The sequence below is a fragment of the Trichomycterus rosablanca genome, chromosome 6, assembly GCF_030014385.1.
Source record: "Trichomycterus rosablanca isolate fTriRos1 chromosome 6, fTriRos1.hap1, whole genome shotgun sequence".
In the NCBI taxonomy this organism is placed as follows: domain Eukaryota; kingdom Metazoa; phylum Chordata; class Actinopteri; order Siluriformes; family Trichomycteridae; genus Trichomycterus; species Trichomycterus rosablanca.
Genome location: NC_085993.1, coordinates 43483637 through 43496355, shown reverse-complemented (window position 1 = coordinate 43496355; position 12719 = coordinate 43483637). Strand labels below are relative to the sequence as shown.

Here is a 12719-nt window from a genome sequence, read left to right as displayed (position 1 = left end):
ATTTTCACCAGTATATTTCACATAATATACTATTAAAATCGTAAAGAGACTTTGCCTATGCTCATGGATTTTCTGTCATTAGGTGCTTTAGGTCGGGCTGAGATGTCTCTAACAGACGTTCAGTGTCATTTGGATCGTGAAGGGGCATCTGACCTTGTCATTGACCTCATTATGAACACAAACAGTGATCGTGTCTTTCACGAAAGCATCCTATTGGCTATCGCTCTTCTGGAGGGTGGCAACACAACTATACAGGTCAGAACAGAAGCAGGTTGTTTTATTATCTACTATGTACATACACTTCCAGAGAACTTGTATGTTATAGATGATTTCTCATATATAATAAAATATGCTGGGTAAAATTTTACATACTAAAACACAGATTAATAATTTGGTGATGTAGAAAATTTATGTAAATACCTTCATACCTTGTTTGATTTCATCACATTATTAAAATAAATATGCTTTTGCTCACAAACAAGTTACAGAAATAATTAAAATCACTTTAGCGTAAACATTTGATTCTATAACTGGTCAAATTGTATGAAAATTATAAAACTTATTCTACAGATGAATAACAATATAGTGCTGTTATTTATATATGGGTGCTATGTTTCTTTGCTGCAGCATTCCTTTTATAAACGTTTGACAGAAGATAAGAAGTCGGAGAAGTTCTTTCGGGTCTTCTATGATCGGATGAAAGCTGCCCAGCTAGAAATCAAAGCTACAGTTACTGTGAACACCAGTGATCTTGGCAACAAGCGTCGTGATGACCACGCTCCAGACCGAGATACACCTCAGCGCAGGAGAGGTTAGCTGTGTACATTGTGACTGTGAGAGAATATGTTCAGTGATGGGAGGCACGGTGGCTCAGTGGGTAGCACTGTCGCCTCACAGCAAGAAGGTCCTGGGTTCGATCCCCAGGCGGGGTGGTCCGGGGTCCTTTCTCTGCAGAGTTTGCGTGTTCTCCCCGTGTCTGTGTGGGTTTCTTCCAGGAGGTCCGGTTTCCCCCCACAGTCCAAAAAGGTCAGGTTAATTGGAGACTTTGAATTGCCATGTACTGTAGGTAAATGGGTGTTTGTGTGTGTGTGTGTGTGTGTGTGTGTGTGTGTGTGTGTGTGGCACCCCGTCCAGGGTGTTACTGTGTGCCTTGCGCCCATTGAAAAGCTGGGATAGGCTCCAGCACCCATATCCCCCCCCCCCCCCCCCCCCGACCATAATTGGTTAAGAGAGTGAGTGAGTGAGTGAGAGTGATTTTTAAGTCTTTAACTAGGCTTTAAGTTATGTCATGTGGTCCAATATGACAATGACTTAGAGCTGTCAGAATGCTGAATCTTTTCTGATTGAATTTGCAGGAAAGGACTCAGTAATCATGGTCACTGATGATACTCGAGAGCAGCTGTTAGAAGCGTCTGCAGCAACAAAAAAGGCATTTGGTTCATATCGCCGTGATGCTGATCCAGAAGAGGCTTATGCCCATGCTGAGGGTGACAAGGGGGGCGGTGATAAAGGAGTGGAGCAGGGAGAAATGAGTCCTGTGATTCTAATCATGCAGCCAATCCTGCGCTTTCTTCAGCTGCTGTGTGAAAACCACAACAGAGAGCTTCAGGTCAGTGTGTGGTAGTATGAACTGTGTTGGTTCAGACATGCATAAACCAAGTAGTATTTACACTTTTTATCACCTGTGCAGTAATTTGTGTTTGTACAGATGTTATGCTTAGCATCTAGGCCAAAATTATGTGGACACCTGACATAAGGAAATCTCAGTCTAAAACCATACGCATTTATTTGTTTCCCACCCTATAACAGCCAGTACACTGTCAGACACAACAAAGCATTTTTGAGGTCAGGAACTTATGTTGGATGTTGAAGGCCTGGCTCGTAATTGACATTCCAGTTAATCCCAAAAGTATTTATTGGAGTTGAGGTTAGGGATTCATGTAGGTCACTGGAGGTCCTTCACGCCAAACTTGTCGGCCAATGACCTTATGGACCTTGCTTCACAGGGACACAGTCAGGCTGGATCAAGCAAAAAAGTCTTTCCCAGACTTCTGCCACAAAGTTAAAATTCATTATGTATTAATGATTTTATACAACTGTTAGCAGTGGGTGTGGCTGTAACATCAAAACATATGTAATTCAAGGACTTATGTTTGGCCATATAGTGCATATGTACTGCATTTACACTAGAAAGCAATAAAGCAAGAGGTGCAAGTGTACAAAATTTCATCATAAATCTATCTGCAGCAGCAAGTGACTGTAGACAGAGCAACAATCAACATTAAAATTTAGATTTTCTTTCCTTATAGTGCAAATAACATATGATGTTTTACACTTCCATTCACACAGAATTTTCTGCGCTGCCAGAAGAATAAGAACAATTATAACCTAGTTTGTGAGACACTGCAGTTTCTCGACTGTATCTGTGGCAGCACTACAGGAGGCCTGGGTCTGCTCGGCCTGTACATTAACCAACACAATGTGGCTCTCATTAATCAGACTGTAGAGAGCCTTACTGAGTACTGCCAAGGACCCTGCCATGATAACCAGGTACAACTTCAGTCACATTTTGTCAGGTTATTATAGACAATACATGCACGCTACTGATTGTTTTAATTACTATTTGCATTTTTCTTTCTCTTATTTCTTTCTTTCTATAGAATTGCATTGCCACTCATGAGTCTAATGGTATAGACATTATTATTGCTCTGATTCTGAATGACATCAACCCACTTGGTCGAAAGAGGATTGACCTTGTTCTGGAGTTAAAGGTAGTTTACTTAAGTTTAAATAAAGGGGAACTTTAGGTATTGTGTACTCAATTCAGTTTTCATGGTGTAAATGAAAATAGCCCTGAACTAAGTGCTAAAGTTGTCGCCACATAGCATTTTGCACTTATAAAAATGAGGAGCTAATAAGTGTATAACAGGCTAATCTAGCCAGTCATGTCTAAAAATGCATATGCAGGGCATACAACAGAAGTTTACCAGTAGGGAAGGTAGCCAGTGGGTAAAAGTGTGATTTTGTGGGGGTTTAAACAACTGCACATGGGTGGCGCAGTGCTAAAACAATGTTAGACCACCACATTTAAGTTTAAATCTCAACTCTGCTATCGGCCCGACTAGGTGCCCACACCGACCTGATTGGCTATGTTTGAAGGAAGGTAGGCCAATGCTGCAATTGCGGCCTCTGCTGTCTGGTTGATGGTGCCTTGGATGGTTACGGCCCTTCTCAGTCAGGGTGAAGGAGAGTTACAACTGTGTACAATTGGATATGACTGGATAGATTGGGAGAAACAGAGTTTGTGCTGTTACTAACTATATATGTGTATGATTTTGCTTTTCTGACATATGTTCAGAATAATGCTTCCAAGCTGCTATTGGCCATAATGGAAAGCCGCCATGACAGTGAAAACGCAGAGAGAATTTTGTACAACATGCGGCCCAAAGAGCTGGTGAGAGATGCACACTGTTAAAAGCATTAGCAGTAGCATAGTTATATTTCGTGATTGCATCTGTGTGATGTGTTTTTGTGTGTTTGTTCTAGGTGGAGGTCATAAAGAAGGCCTATCAGCAGGGTGAAGCAGACTTTGATGATGATGAAGAGAACGGTGAGGAACATGCTGCCTCGCCGCGCAATGTCGGCCACAACATCTACATTCTGGCACATCAGGTACACTCAGGCATTCCTAAATTATGTTTCTTTTTTGTTCAATGTTGTGCATTTTGACTTTTGACCTTTTCTTTCTGCTTATGAGCATGCCTGAGGCAGACCTATGCTTTAGATGCTCACTCTAACAAGCTTTTTCTAGATTCAGATCAAAGCTGGACAATATTATTTGCAGTTTAAAATCGTAAACTTCATGTAGCATTGAAGTCGACAACATATCTTTCTTTTTTGAATCAGCAGAGACTCATAAGTCATGTATTTAGAAATAAACTTGACTGTCTACTTACTCAAAGGTGGCACAGTGGCTTGATGGGTAGCGCTGTTGCCTCACAGCAAGAAGATCCTGGGTTTAATTCCCAGATGGTACGGTCCTGGTCCATTCTGTGTGAAGTTTGCATGTTCTCCCTGTTTCTGAGTGGATTTCAGAAATGCAGTCAGGTTAATTGGAGCTACTGAAATTGCCCTAAGTGTGTGTGTGTGTGTGTGTGTGTGTGTGTGTGTGTGTGTGTGTGTGTGTGTGTTGTTTGTGTTTGTGTGTGTGTTTGTGTGTGTGTTTGCCCTGTGATGGGCTGGTGACCTGTCCGGGGTGTTTCCTGCCTTTCGCACAGTGAATCAGACCCACTGTAAAACTCAAGGATAAAAGCAGTGGTAAAACTGACAGTGAATAAATGAATGAATCAATGTTTACTGACTCATGTAGACCCAGATTTGTCCAATGTAAACACCTGATGTAATTCTAAATATAAATACAGCATGTTAAATCCTCCTACTCAGAAGATATCACAAACATGATTTGTCATAATTGTGTCCCAAATAATTACCTAGTGAATAACAGTTTGATACTTAATCCTTCAGCTGTCTCGTCACAACAAAGAACTTCAGGTGCTGCTGAAACCAACTGGAGAAGACCAGGCTCTGGAGTTCTACACTGAACACACTGCTCAAATAGAGGTCACAATCTAACATGCATACACATTATCTGTTAAGTACATGACCTGAATAACCATTTCAGTACTACAACCAATTTGTCTGTTGGTGCAGATAGTCCGGCAGGACCGTACTATGGAGCAAATAGTGTTTCCTGTACCGCACATCTGCTCCTTCCTGACCAATGAATCAAAGCTGAGGGTGTACTACAGCACAGAGAGAGATGAGCAAGGAAGCAAGATCAACGACTTTTTTTTGAGAGCGGACGACCTTTACAGTGAGATGCGGTGGCAGAAAAAATTACGAGGTACTCTCTCTCACTATAATGCTGTGGTCAGATGTTTTTGACATAGAAGCCTAGCTAAAAAAAGACCACTGTAAATAAAGGGACTGGTAAAGCACAATATGCTTAGTAGTGTTTGAAGGTTTTATTTAATTCAAATATACTATAAGCACCAAGGCTGCATGTGCCCACCAATATACTGATGTAAAAAATAAGCATATTCCACTCACTTTGCATAACATTAGGATGCATCAGTGTTCCCATCCAGCACTGTTCAGTGTGAAGTTACATTCAGGTGGGTTTAAATGTCTGGAGCCACTTGAAAAACATACTGGTGGTTTGTGTCTGGTGGAAATGCCATGAACACTAAAACACAGCTATTATTAAATGATAATGGCCATGTAAGTTAGATTTAAAGCATGACTAAGTATTACTCTGTATGGCCAAAAGTATTTGGACACCTGACCATGAGCTTGTTCAACATCCCATTTCAAATACTAATGGTATAAAAGTAGAGTGACCTCTATGTATTTTCAGCTATAACAACAGCCACTCTTCAAAGAATGCTTCTTACAAGACTTTGACATGTCTGTGGGAATTTGTGCCCATTCAGTCAAAAGAGCATTTGTATATATAGGCACTGTTACTGGTCAAGAAAGCCTCAACTGGTTTTTCAGTTTATTCCAAATCTGTTCAGTGGAACTGAGGTCAGGGTTCTGTGTAGGCCACTGGAGATTCTTTAAACTTAGCCTTTCTTTATGTCTTCATAAATCTTGCTTCATACACAGGGGCACAGTAATACTGGAACAGGAAATTGCCTTTCCTAAACTTTCCTAAAGACATTTTGAAGCAAATATAATTTCTTTATATAATTGATTTATTACACCTGTAAAGCTGAAATACATAAATTCAAAAACTAGAAAGGGTTTCAACAATATATATATCACTCTGACATACAAACCAGTGAACAGCTGATGAGGTTCAGATTGGTCTGATCTTTATTCTAATGAACTTAGTTGTTGTATGTGGTTACAGTAACATACTTCAAAACAGCTTGCCATTCACTGTGTGCTTTTGTTTGTGTTTTTTCAGCCCAACCAGTGTTGTACTGGTGCAGTAGGAACATGTCATTCTGGAGCAACGTCTCTTTTAACCTGGCCGTTCTGATTAATGTGCTGGTTGCGTTCTTCTACCCTCTGGAAAGTGTGAGCGACGGTGAGTAGTACTACAGCAGCCTGTCCGTCACTCGGATTGCCATCATGCCATCTCTAAATTTGCATCAACACATTACCCACGTTACTTTGTGTTTTGTTTTCTGTCTTCTTTCTTTGTTTCAGGTCAGTTGGACCCATCTCTCTCCCTGTTGCTGTGGGGGAGTGTAGTGGGATCGTTGGGGTTTGTGTTGCTGGTGCCTAGTCCGAATGCTGTGAGAGTTCTGGTCATCTCCAGTGTTCTACGATTAGGATTCTCACTAGGCCTTCAGCATATGCTGTCTTTACTGGGAACGTTTAACGTAGGTGTTTACACACAGTTACGTTTAAGCTGTGGTTATATTCAATAAGTGATTACTTGTATATGTCCACACAGCTGCTACACAAGCAACAATGCTCACATACTTGCCTGCATACCATTGTTATTTGGAGGATTTAAAGCTATAGTGTGGATTAGGGTTAAAACTTCCCTACCTTCACCTTCAGCCTGTTTAGAGACACCATAGGGGGTATTGTCTAGAAGTTCCAAACCCCTGAGTTACAGCAAAGACTTACAGTAACTACTACAAAAGCAAATAGAGGAGGATTCATAATATTGTGGGGCTGCTTTGCTGCCTCTGAGACTGGAGGCCTTGAAATGCACTCCCATGAAATGTCCTCCCAAGGTTTGACTCTAACAAAATGGGTCCTACAGCACATGATTTAAACTGGCCAGCAATGAGTACTGATCTTAATCCAATTGAAAATCTTTGAAAAGAGCTGAAATCTGCTATTGGGAAAAGGTACCCTGCAAACATTCAAGAGTTTAAAAGAATTGCACTGGAACAGTAAGTACATTGTTTGGAAAAAGTGTTCTGATTTATCTAAATGCTTGTGCACAGATGTAAGATGAATTGCTGTTCTTCTTTTTTATCAGAACAGTTTTGCATGAGCTGTAAGAATGGTAGACTATGACCGTTGTGCAGTTCATAGCTTATTGTTCTCTGTGCACCGGTTATTTCCTTTTGTTTTACATTTCTAATCTGTAGCCTGATAGCATGTTGTGAAGTCTATTGTAACGTACGTACATACATACATACATCAACATGTTTAATACACCTAAGTGTTGTTTGTTCCCCTGTATGTTGTTTTCAGGTCTGTAACAAGATTGTGTTCCTGCTCAGTTTTGTGGGAAACAGAGGGACATTTACTCGCGGCTACAGAGCAATGGTGATGGACAGAGAGTTCCTATTCCACTTACTCTACCTGCTGATCTGCACACTGGGACTCTGTGGACATGTCTTCTTCTACAGCTTACTGGTAATGTTTCAGCCAGCTTTCTTTGACATTTTGAGTTAAAGCGAAAGATTAGATTTGAGCAGCTCGGGTGGTGCAGCACACGTTTTGAATGAAAGCTAGACCCGTTTTACATCCGATAAAGAACATAAATCTTTGCATTTCATATAGTGGATTCTTTTATTAATTGTGCTTTAAAAGTTTCATGGAAAATAGAATCACATTGAAATCGATAAAATGTTAATTGCAGGCACACAAAGTAAAATTACGTAATGCATAATGCTAAGTTAATGTGGCACCATTGTAAAAAGCCCAGTTTTACCAGGGCAGAGTTGTGCTGCTAATATGCAGGTAGCGTAACGAACAGTAAAGAGATCATTGAACCAGCTGTTTTACTGCGTTTACTGACTTACGGTACAATAAACTCCAGTCTTAATATGTGAGTGGGTGTGTTTGTTCTGAACGTTGAACACTCACACATTGTTCATACACATTGTGCATGTGCATGTAGTACACTGTTTCTCCTTTACTAACCCCACCCACACAGTGAATTCACTCATTCTGCAGAGAACAAAGACTTAAAGGTTGTAAGGACATGACATTTAGACAAATGACAAAAACAATGTCAGCCTTGAATACTGCCTGGACAAAAACTAAAAAAAGCTCCTATTCAAACATTTCGTTGGAAGTCTTTAGTGTTAACAACCATATGCAACATCACAACATTTATTTTCATGCAGTTGCATTATTTAGCTCAGATCTTGTACTGATGATAGGAGGGTCTTCTCCCAAAGACCTCAAATGAACTGAAGGTCAGGACTCTGCGATGTTCAGCTTATGTGTGAAATTGACTCCTCCTGCTTCCTAAATTATTCTTTCACAATTTGAGCCTGATGAATCTTGCATTGTCATCCTGGAATCTGCCCACGCCATCAGGGAAGAAGAACAATCTATTGATAAGATAGCCTGGGAAATTTATTGGTAAGATAATCTGGTCATTCAGTACCTTTAGGTTGTCAGCTGACTTCATTTTATGCCACATAATGTTGTTGAGCCAAAACCTGACCAATTGAAGCAAGCCAAGATCATACCACATAAGTTTATTACAGTAGGCACTATGCATGATGTGTGCATGATGGTTGCATGGTGTGCTTTCCTTTTCACCTTGATACACCCATCATTCTGGAATAGAGTAAATCTGGACTAATCAGACCATATGACTCTTTTTTCTTTTCTATTGAGTTCAATCTTTTTGCTTTTTAGTAAATTGAAGCCGTTTTTCCTCTGATTAGCCTCACTAAGAAGTGCATTTCTAATATCCACACAGCGGTTAAGTCCCAATCCTTTGAGTTCACAAGACCCCTTTTAACATGGTTGTTTAAGAAATTAGAAGCTACTCACTTTCTCAGTTTGGGTTAAAAGAATTGTTGCCGGCTAAAACACATTATTCACTGCAGAAACTATTTAATCAAAGGTTCTTAAGTATTTGCTTATCTCGGTGTTGAAACAAGCCTTGCTTTAAAAAGAAACTTAAAGAAGGTGACAGTGTTTTGTTGTGTTTATATTGTGAGCAGCTGTTTGACCTGGTGAACAGAGAGGAAACTCTGCTGAATGTGATTAAGAGTGTGACACGTAATGGCCGTTCCATAGTGCTGACTGCAGTTTTGGGGCTCATCCTGGTCTACCTCTTCTCTATTGTGGGCTACATCTTCTTTAAAGATGATTTCATCTTAGAGGTGGACCGCATTCCCAACAGCACACTGGGTACAGAACTGTTTCTCTTACACACACACACACACACACACACATTGTACAAACTGTAATAACATTAACATTTATAAAACATTATGGCATGGCAAATCTTATGGTAAATATATGTGTGTGTGCAGAGGAGGGAGTGAATCTGGCAGGTACCTTCTTGTCTGAGGGCTCATGCAAAGCAGAGAATGGAACATGCCTGTCTGTGGATGAAGATGAAGGTAAGAAGTTTATATAATTTATATGTATCATATGTTTGATATTTATTACCAAGAATTGCAACAGTTTCTCTGTGGTGGAAAAAAAGAGCATTTAATGACTCAAGGAAAATTTCTAAGGCCACTTGTTAAATTCAGTTATTTTATAATTTTGGCTACAACCGTATATAGGGGTCACCACAGCAGATACGGTCTGCATAGCAGAATTGGCACAGTTTTTACGCCAGATGCTCTTCCTGATGCAACCCTCATATTCCTATTAGGACTTGGGACCAACACTGACAAGTGCGCCTCCTGGTGACTAGGCTGTTTTGGCCAGCCTTCCCCCCTAAGACATTAGCCAATAATGTCCATCTGACCGGCTCATAGCGCAGCTGAGATTTGAACCCTAGATCCCAAGATGTCATCATTAGTGTTCTAGCATACTTTAGCTGCGCCATCTGAGCACCTTTGTTGAATTCCATTGATTAATGTTTAAAATTGTATGTAAATATGTCTAAATCATTGTACCCGGTGGTCCAACATGCTACTAATTGATGTACATATATTTGTGTGTATGTGTGTGTAGATGATGTTGAGAGAGCATGTGATTCACTTTGGATGTGTATGATCACTGTACTGAGTCATGGTCTGAGGAGTGGGGGAGGAGTTGGGGATGTGCTGCGCAAACCTTCTAAAGAGGTATTGTTGTTCATAAACCCCAACATACCTACATACACTATATGTAAACACCCTTATTACTGACTCCTGAATACACCCTCTAATTACTGACTCAAGGTGTTTATATGCTTCTATCTTTGTGACAACAAGTTGGATGAGGCTTTTCCTGTTCTAGCATGACCCCTTCATAAAGTGAGGTCCATAAACAAATGTAATGTTTTTGGTGTTGAGTAACTCCAGTGGCATGCAGAGAACCCTGGCCCCATTTCCAGTGAATACCTTTGGGATGAATTGGAATGTTAACTGTGATCAAGGTTTTCTAGTTTCACACTGTTACTTGAACTCACAGTTGATACTTTGACTGAATGTAGCTGTAGTCTAGTGGTTAAGGTACTGGTCGCTGGTTTAAACCCCACCACTGCCAGGTTACTGCTGTTGTAATGTTGTAATGTAAGTCGCTTTGGATAAAGGCATCTGCTAAATGCTGAAAATGTAAAAAAAACAAAAAAACGAATGGTCCTTCCCAAAAGACACTGATTTGACCATGAGGAGGTCAAGGCAGTTTCATCTAAATTCCCATGGTTTTTAAATATAAAAATGTCCATTGAGCTCATGGTCAAGTGTTCACATACATTTGACCCTATAGTGTATTAGGTCATTAGGAGTAATCCATTATAACAGGGTTTGTGTTTGAATGTATGTGTGTTTGAGTGCAGGAGCCTCTGTTTGCTGCGAGAGTTATATATGACTTGCTGTTCTTCTTCCTGGTCATCATCATTGTGTTGAATCTGATTTTTGGTGTCATCATTGACACATTCGCTGACTTGAGGAGTGAGAAACAAAGGAAAGAAGAGATCCTTAAAACCACCTGCTTTATATGCGGTGAGCAAACACACACACATACATATAGTACATACATTATATATAGGAGGTATATTTTTATGGAGTTTCCTGTTTATGCCACAATCTAGTCTTTTACAATTCCCGATTGTGAATCCACTGCCGTGTACACAACTTCATAACATCGGGTACAATGTGCACCCTATGAAGAAACTGCTCTAGTACAATTAAAGCTGGTTTTGTAGTTAAACCGAGGCATTATACCTTTCTGTCCTTCATGTTATTCAGTTGTAATGGGACAATGATTTACATTTGTTTTGATGTTTATTTGATGTCGGACAGGATGAACCTGAGATATTTCATCTTCTGAACATACATATTAAAAGATCAAGCATTTTTATCAAATATACTGTGTACCCACTGCAACCATGGTTTACTTATGTTTCTGCAGGTTTGGAGAGAGATAAGTTTGACAATAAGACAGTAACATTTGAAGAGCATATCAAAGAGGAGCACAACCTGTGGCACTACCTGTACTTTATCGTTCTGGTACGAGTCAAAGACTCCACTGAGTACACTGGTCCAGAAAGCTATGTGGCTCAGATGATCAAGGTGAGAAAAATGTACCAGGTCTGTAAACTGTACTTATTGCAGTGCTGGACTTACTAGACTTTTCAGTCCTCACAAGTTGAGAAACAAAGGTGTAAAGCACAGAGACCATATAGTAGCAAATGTAAAATACAAAAAAACAGTTAAAGCAAATTCATAATTTGTAGCATTTGTCTTTGTCTCTAACAGGAACATAATCTGGACTGGTTCCCACGCATGAGAGCCATGTCTTTGGTAAGCAGTGATGGAGAGGGTGAACAAAACGAGCTGCGCTGTCTGCAGGAGAAGCTCGAGTCCACCATGAGACTTGTTTCCAACCTAACAAATCAGCTCACTGAGCTTAAGGAGCAGGTGTGTTGTCTGAGAGAGAAATCTCATGTTTATAAGCCTTAAATGATTTCTGAGCAAGGCCCGTAATCTTAATTACTCGAATTGTATTTAGTCACAATTGTAAGTCACTTTAGATAAAAGTGTCTGCTAAGTGCAAAGTCAAGAAATACAGTGCACACATTATACAGAGCACAAAAATATGTATTTAATAACAAAAACAATAGGGGTTAGGTATTTTCCTAACTGTATGTATGATGGATGTTTTTGATGTAAATAAGTTTGTTAGCTTGTACTAATTGTCTCCGTGTTGATATAGATGACTGAACAGAGGAAGCATAAGCAGCGGATTGGTTTACTGGGAAACCCTGCTCACCTCAATATCAACCCACAGCAGCCTGCCTGAGGAGTGGAGAGTCAAAACAGGATGAAATATTCAAATGTGTGTGTGTGGACGAGAAACACACCTACTGTGCTTTCTGAAGCCAGATGCAGCCTTAAAGGATGAAGTTTGGTTTTAGCTTCTCTCACAGGGAAATGTAAAACGTGTTGTTTTTCTTCATGCTGTTACCTGCCTGTACAGCAAAGTGACCTAAACCTCTAAACGAGGGGAAACCTACTGAGTATAAATAGACAAACTTGCATACTGAGGAAAAACCAAAAAGATCTTAAACTTAGTTGTGTTGGTACTTTTTTATTTAAACTTTGTATTTATATGTTCAGCCTTGCTTCATTCACACCTGCCATAAAACTCTTTATTTAAACCAAATAGAAATTAAGTTATTCACGTGCTAGATAATCACTATAGCATTTAAGTCTTAAGTCCATTTTACTGGGTGTAATATGTGTAGTATAAACCTAATGAAATGTTTTAGTCACTGCATTTGATCATTTTCACTCACAAACAGCATTTGCACTGTTTATGGGACACTTTTACTAGTG

General features: G+C 39.9%; 1 protein-coding gene across 1 annotated transcript in view; it reads left to right on the top strand.

Moving 5' to 3' along the window:
* itpr1a (inositol 1,4,5-trisphosphate receptor, type 1a) overlaps window positions 1-12450 on the top strand; it is a 44408-nt gene extending 31958 nt beyond the window's left edge. Inside the window, exons 42-60 of the mRNA XM_062997935.1 lie at window positions 83-255; window positions 628-811; window positions 1356-1609; window positions 2350-2550; window positions 2661-2771; window positions 3359-3454; window positions 3547-3672; window positions 4525-4620; window positions 4711-4903; window positions 5972-6094; window positions 6217-6392; window positions 7225-7389; window positions 8940-9129; window positions 9255-9344; window positions 9910-10022; window positions 10718-10883; window positions 11293-11453; window positions 11640-11801; window positions 12097-12450. Of these exons, the coding sequence (XP_062854005.1) occupies window positions 83-255; window positions 628-811; window positions 1356-1609; window positions 2350-2550; window positions 2661-2771; window positions 3359-3454; window positions 3547-3672; window positions 4525-4620; window positions 4711-4903; window positions 5972-6094; window positions 6217-6392; window positions 7225-7389; window positions 8940-9129; window positions 9255-9344; window positions 9910-10022; window positions 10718-10883; window positions 11293-11453; window positions 11640-11801; window positions 12097-12183 (2867 nt within the window). The 3' untranslated portion in view covers window positions 12184-12450. The remainder of the gene's footprint in view (window positions 1-82; window positions 256-627; window positions 812-1355; window positions 1610-2349; window positions 2551-2660; window positions 2772-3358; window positions 3455-3546; window positions 3673-4524; window positions 4621-4710; window positions 4904-5971; window positions 6095-6216; window positions 6393-7224; window positions 7390-8939; window positions 9130-9254; window positions 9345-9909; window positions 10023-10717; window positions 10884-11292; window positions 11454-11639; window positions 11802-12096) is intronic.
* The last annotated feature ends 269 nt before the right edge of the window (window positions 12451-12719 follow it).